The sequence below is a fragment of the Tyto alba genome, unplaced genomic scaffold (genome assembly GCF_018691265.1).
Source record: "Tyto alba isolate M040663 unplaced genomic scaffold, T.alba_DEE_v4.0 Super-Scaffold_1, whole genome shotgun sequence".
NCBI lineage: Eukaryota > Metazoa > Chordata > Aves > Strigiformes > Tytonidae > Tyto > Tyto alba.
In genome coordinates, this window is record NW_024881261.1 from 33271678 (window position 1) to 33288189 (window position 16512).

The window sequence follows — 16512 nt, forward strand, 5'->3', positions numbered from 1 at the left end:
GAAGCCTGGAAATCAGAAGTTTGGATAGGGCTGTTCAGATGGGAATTTGGAGGGCTGAGGTCATTCTACATTTATAAAAACAGTGGGTGCTCTTATGTCTTAGTTTGTTCCATCTTTACAGATAATAAATGAAGCTTGTTTAGAGACACATTGTATTTAGACAAAACCAAATAACACTTTCATAAAACTGTCAACTTTGTAAGAAGTTTTAAATCTGATAAAGTTGTCCAATTGGTCTCCTCTTGCGAGAAATATTCAGTGCCTACCTCTCAAAATTAGTGATGGAGAACCAAGGAAAAGGAATCTTGTTTAAAAAAACAAAAAAACAAAAAACAAAAACAAAAAACAAACAAACAAAAAAAACCAACCACAACTTGTAAAAAAGATTAAAAATCTGATCACTTGCATTTTACTTCCTCTCCATAATGGCATTTTAACTATGGGATATTTGTTGCATAAATGAATGTTAATTCCTCCTACTTAGCCAATGAGATGAGTATAAAAAGAGTGTTGAGGAAGAGTCAGTTGTCACCATCACAGTGGAAGCTACTCAGGAAGAAGCAGCCGTGTGTGAGCTTGGACACAGACGTCCAACCGTGGGGCATGGCCGCACCGCATGTATGAAGAGTGGGCCTGCCCTGGAGCTGAAAGTACCTTCCCTACCAGTTGAAACACTTGCACTAACATTAAATTAGTTTTCTTTGTACCAGCCACTGCAGTAGAACTGACCCAGAAGAGGTTAATCGAGCTTTACCAACCATACTGGCTGCCTGCAAGGGGCAAATTTCCAAGACAAACCTCCAAACAAGAGGCTGGGTTTTTTTCAGACTAGATGTTACAAAGCTTTGGTGACATCAGGGCAAAAGGAGTGAAATCTTCACTCAACTGACTAGAATTACTTTTGCTTTTGTTATCCTTTCTCTCTTTCAGAGCTTTGTAGAACAGATGTCTCTCCCTTTCCTCATGTCTATCCAATGTAGTTTACCATTGAATTAATTATATTTTATCCAAAAATGGTAATAACAATTTGGGTTACAAATGGACAGCAGTTTTTTGCAGCTGTCCTAGTTTTTCCATTACTATCTTAACATTATTTTCCCTTATATAAAAAACGATCATATGTTCTTGGGGACTAAACAGGTCAACACAACAGTTTTTATTAACATTCAAGATAGAATTGGATTGAACCAGTTCATCTTATTTTATTTGCCCAGAAATTTTCAGTGCTTTGATGGTCTCCAGGTAGAAACAAGCATTTTCTTAATTCGTGCTTAGAATCTCTTGTAAGGGCTGGGTTACATTTTTCTAGGTATTGGACATGACAGAAAATAAAAAGAATAACTACATTCTCTGAAAAGTGTAACTTCTATATTGGCAAGAGCAAAGCTGGAAGAAAGAATTCTGCATCATCATCGTGATATGCATACTGAAAAAATTATTATTCAATGAGGTTTAATAGCAGAGACACATAAAGAAGACTACAAATGAGATCTCAGAAAAAACTCTGGAACCAAAACTGGGAATTTGTATTATTTGTAAATCGGAGGGATGAAGACCTGGGGGATATAGGGAAGAGGTGAGGACACTGAAGTTCAGGAGGTGACTTTCTAATGACTGTAGTAGTATCATTAGGGGATAGTTTTAGTCAGGATTTGAATCCTAGCTTTTTATGCCATCATATGACAATATGGAGCTTCAGGATACAGTAAAATACCAAAAGAGGCAATAGCCTCAACATTTACGCTTACACATGCTTAGCTTCAGAATTTGACTGCAAAAGCTGTTAATACAGATAAAATCAAAGCTTTGGGTGCTATGTAAATAAGTGAAACAAATGCATTTCAAGTTAAGCAAACGTATCTTATGGATGAAGGCCTCTCAGTGTGGTACTATCTAAGTTAATCAAAGAAAGTCAGTCCAGTTACGTTGCAAAACCAAACCTGCATTAAAGTGGTAAACTTGCTTCAGCAGAAGCCTCTTCCACAAGAAACACCCCTCTCCAATATCAGCAGAGAGAACATGGCAATTCAAGATGCTTTCTGCTAGATGAAAGGGAAAGCTGATAACAATAATATATGTTGGTAATAAGCTTAATATTTGAGGACTTGGGTGATTTTTCTTTTTTTTTTTTTCTTTTTTTTTGTGTTGTTGTTGCTGTTCATAAGTTATGTCATTGGGGTGTTAGGCTAACCTTAGAGAAACACCCTTGGTGGAACCTCTATTTCTTAAGAGCAATGAAATCCATTCCTGATGTGTCAAAGGCATCCAACAGCATAGTGCTGTCTTCCAGTGCATTTTTGTTTCTTCTTCACTACAGAGAGTGAAGTTTCTACAGTGAGGCCGTATCAGGTAAGCAGTGTGTGAAGCGGAAAATCTCCAGGCACTGCTAAGAAGTCTCAGTGCTGCATGGTCAATACTATGATATTTGTTTTGTACACAAAATAATACGTGGGTTTGGAAACAGCCAAAAATTACCATCATGGATACACACGTTCAGATAAATAAGCTTCTGTTTCACAAACTAAACATTTTTAAAATCTATTTCCCGCAAAAACATCACAGCATGTCATAACCCATCTCTGTCAGAGCATCTGAATTACAGTACGGGCATAGAAACCTTTGCTGTGTTTATGCAGCAGCTTAGTTTGCTCTTGAACTCCAGAAAGTGCCCTGCATCTTTCATATGCTTTATGCAACACACAAACACTTCTGTCCCTCTTCAAATGCAAGCACCATGCAAATATTGTACAAGCACTTGGGGCTGCAGCCCTGGCACACCTCATGGTGCTGCATCAATACAGAAAATAGCCAGGACTGAGTCCTGAGCAGAAGTGCCTCCCACACCTCCTGAAAATGCCAGTGCATACAGGAAAATAAGAGGGTACATTTAATAGACAGTGAATTGAACAGATTTAATCCACGATGTGAGGTATGATTTAAACATAAACAGAGTATACCTAAAAACTGAAGTGGAACTTGCAGTCTGCCTGACGTGTTCGTGTGTTTGTGTAGCTAATGTGCTAACATCAACTCTGTTTTTTTGATGCCTGTGCATTTAAAACCACAATTTTAATGTGAAATTACTGGAAGTTCGTTGATATCCATGCAATGTGCTCAATTTATATTCAAAATACAAAATTTTACATGGCAGTTTTCAGCATTCCCATCTCTAGGCATTGATTGTCAAGCCGCCATTTCATTTTTACAGTCATTTATCTTGATAATATGACTTTTAAACCATCTCTACCTATTAGGTATCATGTTCTGTGTCATTTTATAAGTATGTCTCAGTATCAATAAGGAATCTGAGGATGACTCATTTAATAATCTATATTCATGACTGTGCATCGAAGGTGAGTGACAGGAGAAAGGATTAGGCAAGGAAAGCAGACTTTCCGTTCCTCACCATCTGTTCTCACACTGACACCCTGGAGTATGTTCGGAACATATGCTTCCTCACCTCTTGAAGTCAAATAAATCCTAATTAATTTGATTTTCTACAGATTAACATTGCAGAATTGCTAAAGAAGCTCATGAAACCATGGGAAAGATGAAACCAAGTAGCTAGATTACAGTGGTATAATCACATTCCAGCAGCCTGCCTCTCTTTCCATATTTTGGAAAAGTTACAGCTGCCCCTATACGCAGCTCCTGCCCCCAGAGAAATAACTGCATGCAATATCCAAGGTACAGCTTCACTCTAGTGACATTTTATCAGATGTTAAGTGGTCAAGTGAAGTCATTTAGTACTGCACTTTTATTAGACTTGGTACTATTAATCATCACTGTAAATTTAATAACCTATTCTTCATGAAGACCTAGGGTACATGACCACAGTACTACACTTGTGTCAAAAAAAATCAGAGGCACAGGAATCGCACTTCAGCAGACTGAGAGCCTTGTGAAGCTCAAAATCCCCAAGTTGACCATCTTTCCTCTGCTTGAACACAGCGGTCTGTTCCCTCTCAGTGACCTTTCTGCAATGGAAATCCCCTGGATTCTCACTCACAGAAAGGCACATAAGATTGGTTCCCATCCAAATAGACTTTAATCCTTCCAACAGATGCAGCAAACTTATTTATCTCCCAACAGTATATTCTGATTTTAAAGGGACGTTTTTCTGAGAAAGCAACTCATGGGCTTACAACACATAGGAGCAAGTAGCAAACATTGCCTTGGCCTATGTAAGGAACTGAAGGAGTTAATGCCTCAAATATTCATCGATGCGGAAAGCCTTAAGGGCAAGTTATGGCCTTTGGGGTTAGTCTAAGGAACAAATTATCTGCCTAGAGAAGGGTAGAGTGCATCAAAGGGTTCACAGCTCCACTCCCTTGCCATTGTATTACCAGATTCCTTAGATAAGCCTCAAAGGGGGGACACGTAAACTGAGTAAAATCATATGTTTGGGTTAATGCCTACACTTTAATTTACAACTATAACCTTGAGGAAGTGCTAAAAGAGTGATAAGAGAGGTAAACACCCAGAACCAGATGGAGCTAAAGGCTGGATGATTGCCCAAGAACCAAAAACTGAAGAAAAAGTAAAGGTGGTAGGGAGGATCTCAACCACCGACTCAACTGGAATGCACTCCATCACACCTTCAATGCACATGAAGAACCTATTTTCTACCTTTTCCTCAGCTTTCTTGGAAATGAATTTGTGGACTACCTGCCTCTCTTCGTCTAGTATGCAAATCAGCCAGTAAAATGAAATTAAAAGGCAACAGAAATCTTTGCTGGGTGTGCACCCACCACCCAAGATTGTAACAGTCTATCAGAGCAACACCTTTAAAAGAGACACCATCACTGCAATATTGTCACTGTTGCTTTCTGATGCCACAGAACAGTCAGGCTGGGAAATTGAGGAAACTGTTGAAAAAGCATTCTATCAATAAATCCAGGAAAACAAGGATGAACAGTTTAATCACCATGTGCAGTACATCATGCTTTTCTTTCATAAATGCGTGTGCTCAGATATTGCTGTTTGTCAGCTCAACATCAGCTGCTTGTAAGTACATCATTTATCTCATTGAGTGGCTTGATGGCAAGGTGTTTCACAAAAGGAAGGTATATGCAATTGCAGTGTTTCAAAGCATCGGTCTTTCTGGCCCACTTTTGCAGATAATAACAACCTGCCATATACATATAAACAACAGCTACTAGAAACAATACAGCAGCACTCTGCTTTCAACTTCAAAATGGAGAGAAGCAACTGCTACCAATTCTCAAATAGGGCTGCTAACACAGACAGCTGCAATAGGGTTTGGGAGGTCCTAACACACCAAGGATCCCAATGAGAACCCCCACACAGAAACAAACCCTTTGCAAAGCTCTTTTGCAAGCAGAGCCTTGTTAACAGATGCTTGCTTCTTTAAGAAAAAAAACCCTTGAGGTAGCTGAAGATGCAGCAAGGTGAGCACTCAGGGTCAAGGAGCATGCACATCCTTACGAGTAAGAATGAAAACTATGTAAAATGAAGGGCTTCATAGGTGCATTCTCCTAAACAGGTTCCTTCTGCAAACCATTCCAAGAGGCAAACACTTTCCTCTACGGCAAAAACCACAGAACTCAGTGTAGATATAAGATACCCATTGAAGTGTCTTTCTCGGTTCTAGGATACAATTCCCTCTATGAATGAGTGGAGTTTCTGTTATGGAGGGATGTTTGCTTTGTGTTTATGTTGTATATTACACTCAGAGCTCTACACTAGCTCTCATCCCTCAAGTACTCCCAGCAAATCAAAGGTGAGATAAAATGGTGCCTACACATCTTATCTCTTCCAGCATGACAGAGATGGGAGCAGTGGATAGTGTGGGGGTGCAGGACTACTTTTGTCTTTGCTAATTCAAGTCCTTGAGTCATGTGAAAATTATCTGCCTGACACTGTTTTTTTCCTTCCAGAGGCTGCATATCTAAGTCACACTGGTATTTACGGCAGTCTAATTATATGCTCAAAAAATTTCCCATGAAAAAATATCAACATTTTCAGTTAACCACTTCAGGCCACATAAAGTATCATAGAGCAGCAAATCTGTGCAGTGTTAGCTTTCATTGAGTGAGAGATATAAGCATGACATACACAGGGAGCAGACAGACAGGAGATTCAGAAGTAGCTGAAAGAGCTGAAGATAATCTATGAGACAGATCTTGCCCTGTTTATGACTTCTTCATGACTCCTGTTTCTGATACACCTCCACTTGCTCGTCATAAGGAAAAATTTCCCATTATTTTTCTTATCTGCTGATAAACATGCACACCTCATCTCCCTGCAGCCTAAATAAAATTTCCTAGTAACACGATACATTTGCAAAAAAATCAGCAGTTATTAATTCATGTCAGGGATGAACTCCAGAAAAACACGTAAAAAGATTAGGACAAAAGTTGACATTGATATTCTGAAAGAGACTGTGATAATACCATTGGGATGACATTTGCTTTTACTTTCTCTTCTGGGATTCAAAAGGATATTCCTCACTTAGAAGGTAAGACATGCCAGCCAAAATGATAAATTACCATTCTAAATTTGAAAAAATGAAGCAAAATAATTCATGGTCTATGATGGGTTCAAAGCACTTCAGAAAGAGCTCTGCAAATTTCTATCCACAAACAAGAAGGGAGGAGAGACAGAATATAGCCATTTATATATCAAAGAACAGATGTAAATACAGACAATCTGTATTTACAAATGTCAGGCCTTGTGCCTACTGCAGGCTGACAATCTACCAATGTTAACATCAACTATCTTGGTTATGAGAATATTTCAAGCTGAGGGGTTAAACCTGGACCAGAGGTCTATCCCTTGCACTGCACAAGGCATGACTTGGAAAGCACCGGGCGAGAACAGAGGCACTTCCAGCAGCTGCTGGAAGATGGTATCTCTAGAGTCTACATGGCAACGTACCTCCACCGACACCAGCAGACTCTTCTTCATTTCTAATCTTCTTTTATAGCTTTTAGAAAAATTACAGTTCTGCTCCCCTCAGCTCAATATGGGAAGCCAGCGGGCAAAAGTACCAGTACCAGAATTTGCATTGGAGTAGATTTATTATTTAAAGACAAGAAGAAACAGAAAGTAAGATAAAAGGAAAGTATGAAACCTCTCCATTGGCAGCCAAAATACCAGCACAAGAGATCCTCAGTCAAATGAAAAAAAAAAAAAAAACAAAACAAAACAAAAAAAAAGCAAAACAAAATAAACAAAAAAAACCCAAACAAACAAACAAAAAAACCAAACAAACAAACAAACAAACAAAAAAACAGAAAAACAGAAAAAGTCCAGTCAAGTACTGCAACTACCAAGATTTTATATTTGGTGCAAAGAGTCACAGGAAATCTGAAAAGAGATATTTGAACATCTTCAGTTATGCATTCCACTTACTTCTGATAGTCAGTTGCAACACACCTCTCTGCAATTCACTGGCTGAAAGAAATTGTCTGTTGTTACAGGAGGGTTCTAGGACTCCACATCCCTAAAAATTGAAGTAGATTTTTGTGGGCTCTCAGTCACATCCTGGATTACCAGGGAGTCCCACACTGCATTTCTAAAGGTATGTTTGCTCAGACATTGTGTCATAATCCTACTCTCAGTAAGTTTAGTTCTTTACCTGACTTTCCCCATGGCTTTTTCCATTTTCTAGCTTTGCAATGGGCCTAGGCTTTCTTAGCTTTAAGTTGCCCATTTCAGGATTTAGCGAGTAGTCAGTTACAGCTTGCTGCTTGTGCTGCTGAGTGTCTTGCAAAGGCAGCTGCCTTTCCTCTAAGACAGCAGCGTTGTCCGGATAATTTTCTTTGTTATCATCATCTCTGTAAGAAAATAAAATTGAAATGCATCAATCAGGTCTTCAGACACCTGTCAAAACATTATGAAGGAAGAACAGCAACAAGTTCTTAGCTATTCATGGCATTTTAATTTTACCAAGTTGAGTAGTCTACACATCAAACACTGCATATGTTAGTAACATGAATCTGAGAGGCTACTGTTTATTGTCAAATCTCAAACTAAACTGTTGTTAGTACTATTACAGATTCAATTGTGGAGCCATTTAAATAAGACTAGTTTTAGAGGCACTCTTTGGCTTCAGCTCTATAGTTCATATTCCCCAAATAAAATCTGAAACTGCCTTTTTCATGCAGAAGAACTTTCCATATTCAATGATTCACACTAGGTTATAATGTCACAAAGATGTTGTCACATAGAATAATGCCTCCCTATGATCACACTTCCTTTTTGACAGTCTCTGTTTTTGAGAGCTTTTGGACAAAGTGAGGGAGGTAGGGATAGAAAGTCAGGTTTGAACAGTCAGAGATGCATTTGGGTAGAAGGGACAAGTATCCTGTGCTCCCAATTTAGATAAAAGGTCCTGTAGAACAGCATATCTGGTGGTTTAAACAGACACCGTTGCTCATGGGTGCTCAGGTAACTACTGAATCTGGGACAAATGTTTTCAATCTAGCCTACAGAGTGCAAGCTGTCCTACAAAGACCTTGCTAGTCTTACCCACATTCGGTCAACCCAACCTTAGACAGGTCTAATGCCTTCCACTGGGAGCGTCTCCTGGGCTCCATTAAGAAAGCTACCGCGATTAAGAATGCAAGGCTGCCTGTTTAGTTGTCGGGATAAGCAGATCGGCATTACTGCTCTGAATTCCCTGGCTGTTGCTTAGTCTGAAGGTGGGATTTCAGATGTTAGCTTCAGATGGTAAAATCCTAATGGTTAGCTGAGAGATGACCTCTCTCCTGGTGTGAAACTTCCACAGCTGAGGGAGTCAAGGACTATTGAATTAACCACCCCGGAGATTTTTTTTTTTTTAGAAAGCATAACTGGCTAATTCAACATTTTCTCCTAAGGATCCTGAGCTGACAAACTCACTTTCCATCTGTGGCCCATCAGCATCCAGATGGATGCTCGCAGGGTGCCTATGGAGTTAAACTCCAGTGCTGCCATGCCTTCTGCAAGTGTGCGCCAAGGCAGTTGTTATAGTTACAGGGTAGGGTGCTTTATATCTTAGGGGCATTTCAACAGTGTGTAGAAGTGTTGCTAATTTTAAGGTATCATCTGATTTTAAAATCTTTCTGAAAGGTTAAGTTGCATCCTCTAGCAATCAACATATACTAGCATAGCCATGAGAGATGCATGCCTCAAGAATACTTCAGTTAAATTACAATTTGAAGGATTTTTTGTCAGAGACATTCATCGATGAGCATATCCTCACACAGTTGCAAAACTGATTGCTACTACTTTGTACCAGCTGCTGTACAGTAAAATTAATTGTATTAGCATCAGAATGAAAGTAATATGATGTGAAGTCAAGAACACAGACCATAATATATTTACTCATATAGTAGAAACAATACTTAACATTAATATTGCTTACACAAAAGTATACAAGACAAATATGTATTTCCCAGAAATACTAATAGCCTTAGCAGGTGGTACCCCAGAAATTCTGCATTTCCTTGAGAGTAAAGGTTTCTTTCTAATGGTTTAACAGAAGCACTCTGGCAGCTTCATTTGTTGCCAATGGATTTCAGACAAAATATACAGTAGAATACCTGAGGCTGGAACTGCCTCCTTGATCTTCATGTACAGAGTCTGAATCTCCATCACACCTTGAAAATGGATACAAAATAATTGCTGATTTTCTGCCAGCTGCAGAAATTTAGCTTTTAATAACATGGCAGTGCAGCTCAAAGTATAAACATATTTCTCCTTCTCACACCTTAGCTGGGGTCATTTAATGCCATAGCTGCTCCATGATAGTCTAAATCTCAGAGGATGAAGAGAATTTGAGATGTACAGTGTACAAATTTGGTATATCATTTTCAGCCAGATGGAAATAATGATGACAAAGAATTCAGATGGTACTATAAAAATTACAGGAAAATTATGAGAAATTCTATATTTCAATTGCTTATAGTATACTTCACATTAAAAAAAAAAAAAAAAAAAAAAGAAGAAGAAACAATTAGCTAAGGTTGTTTTTCTCCTGGACTCACAAACTATACTAGAGCTAAACTATACTCACAACTATAATAGAGCAGTGATTCTTTGTGCAGCAGGAAGAAGAATCCCCAAAGACATTATAAAGTGATCATTAGTCTTAAAAAATGAACTAGCAGAATTTTTTAAGATGCCTAAAGAATCATAATCAATCACATTCCCCCAAGTTATAAACAACAGAATTACTATAAGGCTGCCTAATCAAAAGAGATAAAAGAGATAAAAGATAAATATGCTAACCACTCAGTGTTGAGCACTGTAATGTGCAGCATGGCTGAACTCTGCAGAATGATATAACTGCAAAGCCTATGAGCAGTCTTTCTTCAAATAAACATGCAAATATATGCATATATTTTGAACAAATATATATCCACCCTTTCTAGGTATTTTTTCTGGGGGAAAGTCGGGGCCCTCTCCTCACCCTCTGTTCATACTCACAGGGCACAGACACTAAGGAGGCCTGGATCACTTGAAGTTTGCTGGCAGAGGAATCTCTTCATTATGAGGGAAGCAGCCTGTACTTCCGCTGACTTGTTACATTTTCAGAAGAGTTGCCCCGCTTAGGACAGAGCACAATAAGTGATAAATTCATATCTCTGCACTGCAATTTGATGGCAAGGTTTTTAAAATATTCCTCTTTCCCACCAGTCTTCTGCTAGTATCTTTATCAAAAGCCAGACTGCAGCAGAAAATATTTAAAGGGACACTCAAGTGTTTACACTTCCTGAATACATCAGCATATGAATGAAAGCATTTGCTGCTCCCAACTGGAACATATAACTACAGTTGCAGATCTCCCCTAATCACACAATATTCCTGCAGCAGATGCAGTTCTCCCCACAAGGCAAAGCAGGATCACAGATGGAAGACAGGGGTTGATGTACAAAATGGATAAATTCACTGTAGGAATCTAGTTGCCTTCACCTCTGGATGCCAGTCACACCTTCCCCTCTGGTCTATCACTAATCACCTTGGGTGTCTGACACCAGTAAGGTGTGAGGATAGGACATACTGGGGGTATGAAGAAGGAAGTCTGGTACGAAAGGGACCAGGAACCTGGATGGAAAACATGATGGAAAATTTCAGGGAGAGAAAAACATAGGAAGGAAATACACTGTGAGGAAAGAGTGCCAAGGCCAGAGTTGGATGGACAGAGCTCCCATCACGAACATGAGAGTAAGGTGAGATGCCACCAGGTGTTCTGTGCACCATGGGCCAAGCCACAGTCATCAAAGACCAGGACCTTCTAAAGGGACAAATTCTCCCTCCTGCACGTGCCACAGGAGGAGGAGGGAGGAGGAAGCAGCTCTGCTACCAGCTTCACTCACCTTCTCATCTCACCAGTCACCACACTTGGAAACCTTCGGTCCTGAAAGACCATTTTGGTAACTGGGAACACTCTCTGGAGGGACGGTTGATGACTGAGCACAGGTCCATCAGCTAAGTCTATGTGTGCATACTCCTTAACCTGAGGAAGTGCCCTGGGAGCTTCTTTCCCTGAGCTGGCTGTAATAAGGCCATCTTGAAAAGTAGAGATCCTAACTTAGCAACCAGCAACTGATATAAATCATAAAACAAGACCGAAGTTATAAACAACATAAGTGGGCATGACAAAATGTATTTGAATAACTGGATAGCAGTAGATAGGAAAGATAAGAGATAATGAATCAAAGAACACTGTGTCCATCATGTAATAAAAAGACTGTGAGGAAGTTCAGAAGTAACACACTCTGAAATAATTAACAGAAATTTTTCTCTTCATGAGAATAAATATTAACCAAGAAAGCTCACTCACTTAAGACAGTGCTTGAGGCTAAGACCATAGCAGGATTCTTAAGAAGATGAATTCACGAATTAATGCATATATCCATCATTAAAGCAGAGTCTTTTTACCTTGGCTTCTTTAAGAAATGCAACTTATGTGTTCATGCCACCTGTCTGCACATATCAACACAGACATGCACACACTCCTCTCCTCTCACCAGTAACTTATAAATCTTGTCCAGCTGTAGCTATACTTAACAGATGGAGGGATAATCAAGTGTCTGGTTAAGTTTTGTGATAGCTTGTGGCCATGTAGTAGAGAGTTCCCACCAACCCAAAAGCTGCAGTGGCATGTCATTCCTAAAACATCAGAGAATGCGCCAGAACAGTTATAAGTCATAAATCCATATGGGTTGAATCTTACATTTGGCACAAAGTATGTCTTTTGACAAAACTAGTGATGTGAATCTTCTTCCTTCAGTGCCCGATCAAACTACTGACTGATGGATATGTCTCTTAACAGTAAGCACATCCGTTACTGATCTTAAGGTATGGGCCAGTCAGGTCAGAGTACTGCCTCTTTATGTTTCTTCCAAGGATCTCTGGTTTAATGGGATTGGCTTTTTTTAACTTTCTTCCATTTTCACCTTTCCATAGGAGCCATTTCAATACTGCTTGAAAACTGCTTCCTTTTGCTGATTTGACCTTTAAGATGTTCACATGAAGAACTTCTAAACCAGGCTGCACGCATGGATTGCTGAAAGCTGAGCAGCCCCAGGCACTTGTCTTGTCCAGAGAAATGTTCCTGAAAGTATTGTATTTTTTATCAGTCCGGAAGCCCTGATTTTGCCTTTGCCACAAATAAAGACAGAAATTGTCAAATGAGGATGTCTAAAGTTGCACGGCAAGCTCTCTCTTTATTCTGCTAAATAAAAGTAACCTATTTTCAGATATGGCCAGCACAAACAACTAGTGCTGAAATCAGTAAGAATTGTGTGTCCTCAGCAGTTCTCAAAACCAGGCTTTTGGGGGGAGGCTCTAAGCAGGATTTAGAGAAATCAACTCTGGAAACCAAGGTTGCTCATTTGGACAATGCTTTTTCAGATGTCATTGTTCACTTGCTTTGTTTTGTAAAAGCATGTTTCTACTTCTATGGTTGGAAATTTAAGAATAGAAATTAAAGCCCCTGAAACAGAACCAACAGCAGCTTAAATGAGGGAGACTCACCCCTGGGGCAATGCCATGCTGCTGCCTCTCAGCTGGGCACAGCACAGCACCCTGCAACCCGCTCCCTTTCCCCAGGGCTGCACTGGCACTAGGCAGTCAGCTTTTGTGCCATCCCGGCCCTTGTCTTAGTGGCCACATGAAGCACCACAGAGAAAGGCCATCACCTTCAGGTCCCAGAAACCTTAAGGGTGAGGCAGGCACAGGAGGTGCTCCAGGGAAATCTCTACGGGGAAACAGTGGTTGTATTTAGGGACAGAGAAAAGAGAAGGAGAAAAAGGTATGAAAAATGGACTATCTGTAATCTGGTTATTCTTCTGTGAAGGGGGAGCATCCCTGAATCTTACAGACTGCAATTCTTCACTTAACTAATAGGGACACAGGAAAATAATAAAAAAATACTTAATGATTTTTATTACCTTCTGTTAAATCTTTCTGTATCTGTCACAGCCACACAAAAAGCAACTAAGTTAAAATATTAAATAAAGCAAGGCAATGTAAGCAAATAAAGCAAAGCAATGTAAGAGAGGGAAATTATTTGGATCCCAATGAAATGTTACTTATCCTGGAGTGACTTTGACAACACCCAGGGATGGCTCAGAAGATTACAACTTGGCCTGCTTTCAGAATGTATCCTGTCCCCACAACACTTAGTCAAACAGCTCACTGTCCAGCTAGGGCTTTTTATATTATGAGCATTTTAGCAGTGTAAAACTCATCTAATACACAAACAAATCTATAAATCATTTCATTCCTGAGAAACTGCTTGGCACATTACCACTGAAGAATCTTCCCTAGAAGCTTCTGAAACAATCAAAAGCATGCAAAATAATAGAGAACATAAAAATTTCAGTGTTTTAGACTAAAATAAAACAAAGACCATTTCATTTGTAATAGTTCCTAAAGTCTTTGCCTTTCTAACTTTCTAATGTTCTCCCTTGTCCTGTTCTGTTGTCTCCATAAAACAATATCAATAAAAATCAACATATATATCCTTATGATCATGATATATATTAAAGGCCTTCTAATGAGTTTATGGAATCCATTACAAAGAAATTATATATTTGGTACTTGGCTTGTTTTAAATAATGTATTTTTTTTTTCAAAATATTTGTCTTTTTTTTTTTTTTTTTTTAATAATTCTTGCAGGAAGTAAAGACCATGTGTTCTTAGAAAACTGACATACTTGTGTTTGTCAGGATCACCAGGACCAGAAATGAACAATATTTTCACATGAGATTTATCCTACACTGAAAATTAAGTATTTAAACATGTGTGATGTGCATCAAGCAGATATTCTCCCAGAAAGCTATTTCTGTGCTAAATGGTCAGGGAGCATGTAAAGGCAGCTGCTTCATGCAATCCTTCCCATAGAGTCAATAATATACTTAGATTACAGAAAACTGAATCAAAACATATGACAGACAGCTAGGGACTTTGTACATACTACTTACAATTATTCTCCACAGTAACTAAACTCATAATTCTTATTTAAAAATAAGGACATCTTTAAAGAGTTCACTTACTCTGCTAAAGCTGTCGTGTTGAAGGAATTATCCTGAATGCTGAAACAGAAACAAGAAAACATCAGATAAGTCAGCAAGGCAGGCAGGCTCCCTGTATCCTTCTCAGTTGTAGGAACACACACACAAACATGGCATTGCAAGGCAAGTCTCTGTGCGTTAGCTCGACATGCACGGTTGTACCTTCAGCTGCTCTGCACATGCTCATAATCAAGGAACCGTAGGGATTAGTCCGACAACACTCACACAGCCCATCCAGCAGCGCTTTGAATTAGTACGAGGATGTAGGTAGTCTACAAGGCTCAGAAAGAGATCATATTCTTTTATAACTGTAACAGTGCTGCTAATAAAGGCTTATGTTTACAAACAAGTATTTGGCATTCTGTCCTTTAGAAGTTTGCTCTGTGTAATTGGGTCATCAAACACAGTTGTTTCTATTACTTAAATGGTGTTGCTCAGCTAAGATCTCTAGCAGTTTTTTCTTCTTGTTTAGTGGTGTCTTACACACTCAGCTCATGGCCAAGCCCCAGGGGAATCTATGAAAAAATAATGTGGCAGAAAGGACAGTTCATGTAGCAAAGGGTTATTAGGCTAACAGCAAGCAATAGATGAAACCATTCCTCTGAAAGGAATAAACTGCTGTGCTCCTGAAACAAAACGTTTCAGACGTGATGTAATATATTCAGTAAAAGTCAAGTCAGGATACCGTAAACTGCTGGTTTTGAGGCAGCAGTGGAATTCCACCCTCAAACAACACCTCTCAAAGCTAGTAAATACACTGCTGGATCATCCTGAAATCTTATAGCAGCAGGGGGAAAAAAAAAAAAAAAAAATGAAAGTATCACAGCTACCTACCAGACCTGGGATTTTTTTTTGTTTGTTTGTTTGAGTGGGGGAGGAGAAGGCAGTGCAGACACCAGTGTTTTATGAGCCCTCCTGTTTGTGACAATGGCACCTCGCAGACAACAGCACCAAGCAGAGCAGAGATACAGAGGGGTGCAGCGTCCCCCTCCCTGCAGCAGCTTGTGCCGCTGCGTGGTGTTGGCTCACATTTCCCAGGCAGCAGCAGCCACAGCCGTGATGATTTCCCTTCTTTCACCAACAGCGCTAACCGTGTATCTTATCTTCACCTTCTTCCAGCCTTCCTGCCTGCTTGCACACACTGTTTTGCTGTTTTATTTCCCGTATTTGTATGTAAATATCAATTTATATAATGGCTCAAATTACCTGGGGATCAGAATATCACAGCCAGTCTATAGGGACTTCTGCCCTACAGAGCAGCAGGCTTTGTGAGAGCAGGGCAAACAGAAAAGCTAAGTTTAATGGTTAGCATTTAAACCTTGCCTTAGACCTAAAATTTCAAATTTTTTCTCCTCCTGTTTCCAGTGCCTTGGGTCTGGCCGCACAAACACAATCTTTTAAATTGCTTTTCTATTTGCAGGAAAACACCTGAACAAAAGGTACGCTTTTAGCTATTGTGGCAATCAAAAACTTAATTTACATGCTCAAAGAATAGGGGTCCATTAAACAAATGTGATAGAATCTTAATAAATATCTTCCAGAATACTTAAATGCTTGGCTCTTTATTTTTAATGGTTAGGCTAGGTTTACAGCCAGCATTTCAAGTGTGTAATGGACAAATCACAACTTTTTGTGACAAAATCACATTGATCATAGCTTGTTTAGAGTAGAGCTTAAAGAGACTGAGTATTCATCCCCACTCCCCTACATACACCCACACAAGAAGGAGAGCAAACACAGAATGCTCTTGTAAACATGACTTCTTGTTTCCACATGCAAAAGTTAAAGTCAAATTCTCTGCTAAGATGTGCCCTCTGTAAACATACTGCTGGGCTTTGTTGTCATTACTAGTAACAGAATACGACTGAAGATCAGTTTGTAAAATGGGGATTCTTTGGACTGAGATCAAGTTTAAAATGTCATCACTTTTCCATTGTTTGTCTGAACTTCAGTGCTATACAGCTGTTGTTAAATCTCTTAT

The 16512-nt window shown here is 39.3% G+C and overlaps 1 protein-coding gene across 2 annotated transcripts in view; it reads right to left on the reverse strand.

Moving 5' to 3' along the window:
* The window catches only part of FAM13C (family with sequence similarity 13 member C), a 54268-nt gene extending 39628 nt beyond the window's left edge, over nucleotides 1-14640 (reverse strand). Inside the window, exons 1-3 of one of the 2 annotated variants that reach the window (XM_033004239.2) lie at nucleotides 14514-14640; nucleotides 9552-9608; nucleotides 7604-7802 (exon numbers count right to left, since the gene is read on the reverse strand). In XM_033004239.2, the coding sequence (XP_032860130.1) occupies nucleotides 7604-7802; nucleotides 9552-9608; nucleotides 14514-14575 (318 nt within the window). In that variant the 5' untranslated portion in view covers nucleotides 14576-14640. The remainder of the gene's footprint in view (nucleotides 1-7603; nucleotides 7803-9551; nucleotides 9609-14513) is intronic. The other variant, XM_033004238.2, reaches the window with a different exon arrangement.
* Nucleotides 14641-16512: the final 1872 nt, after the last annotated feature.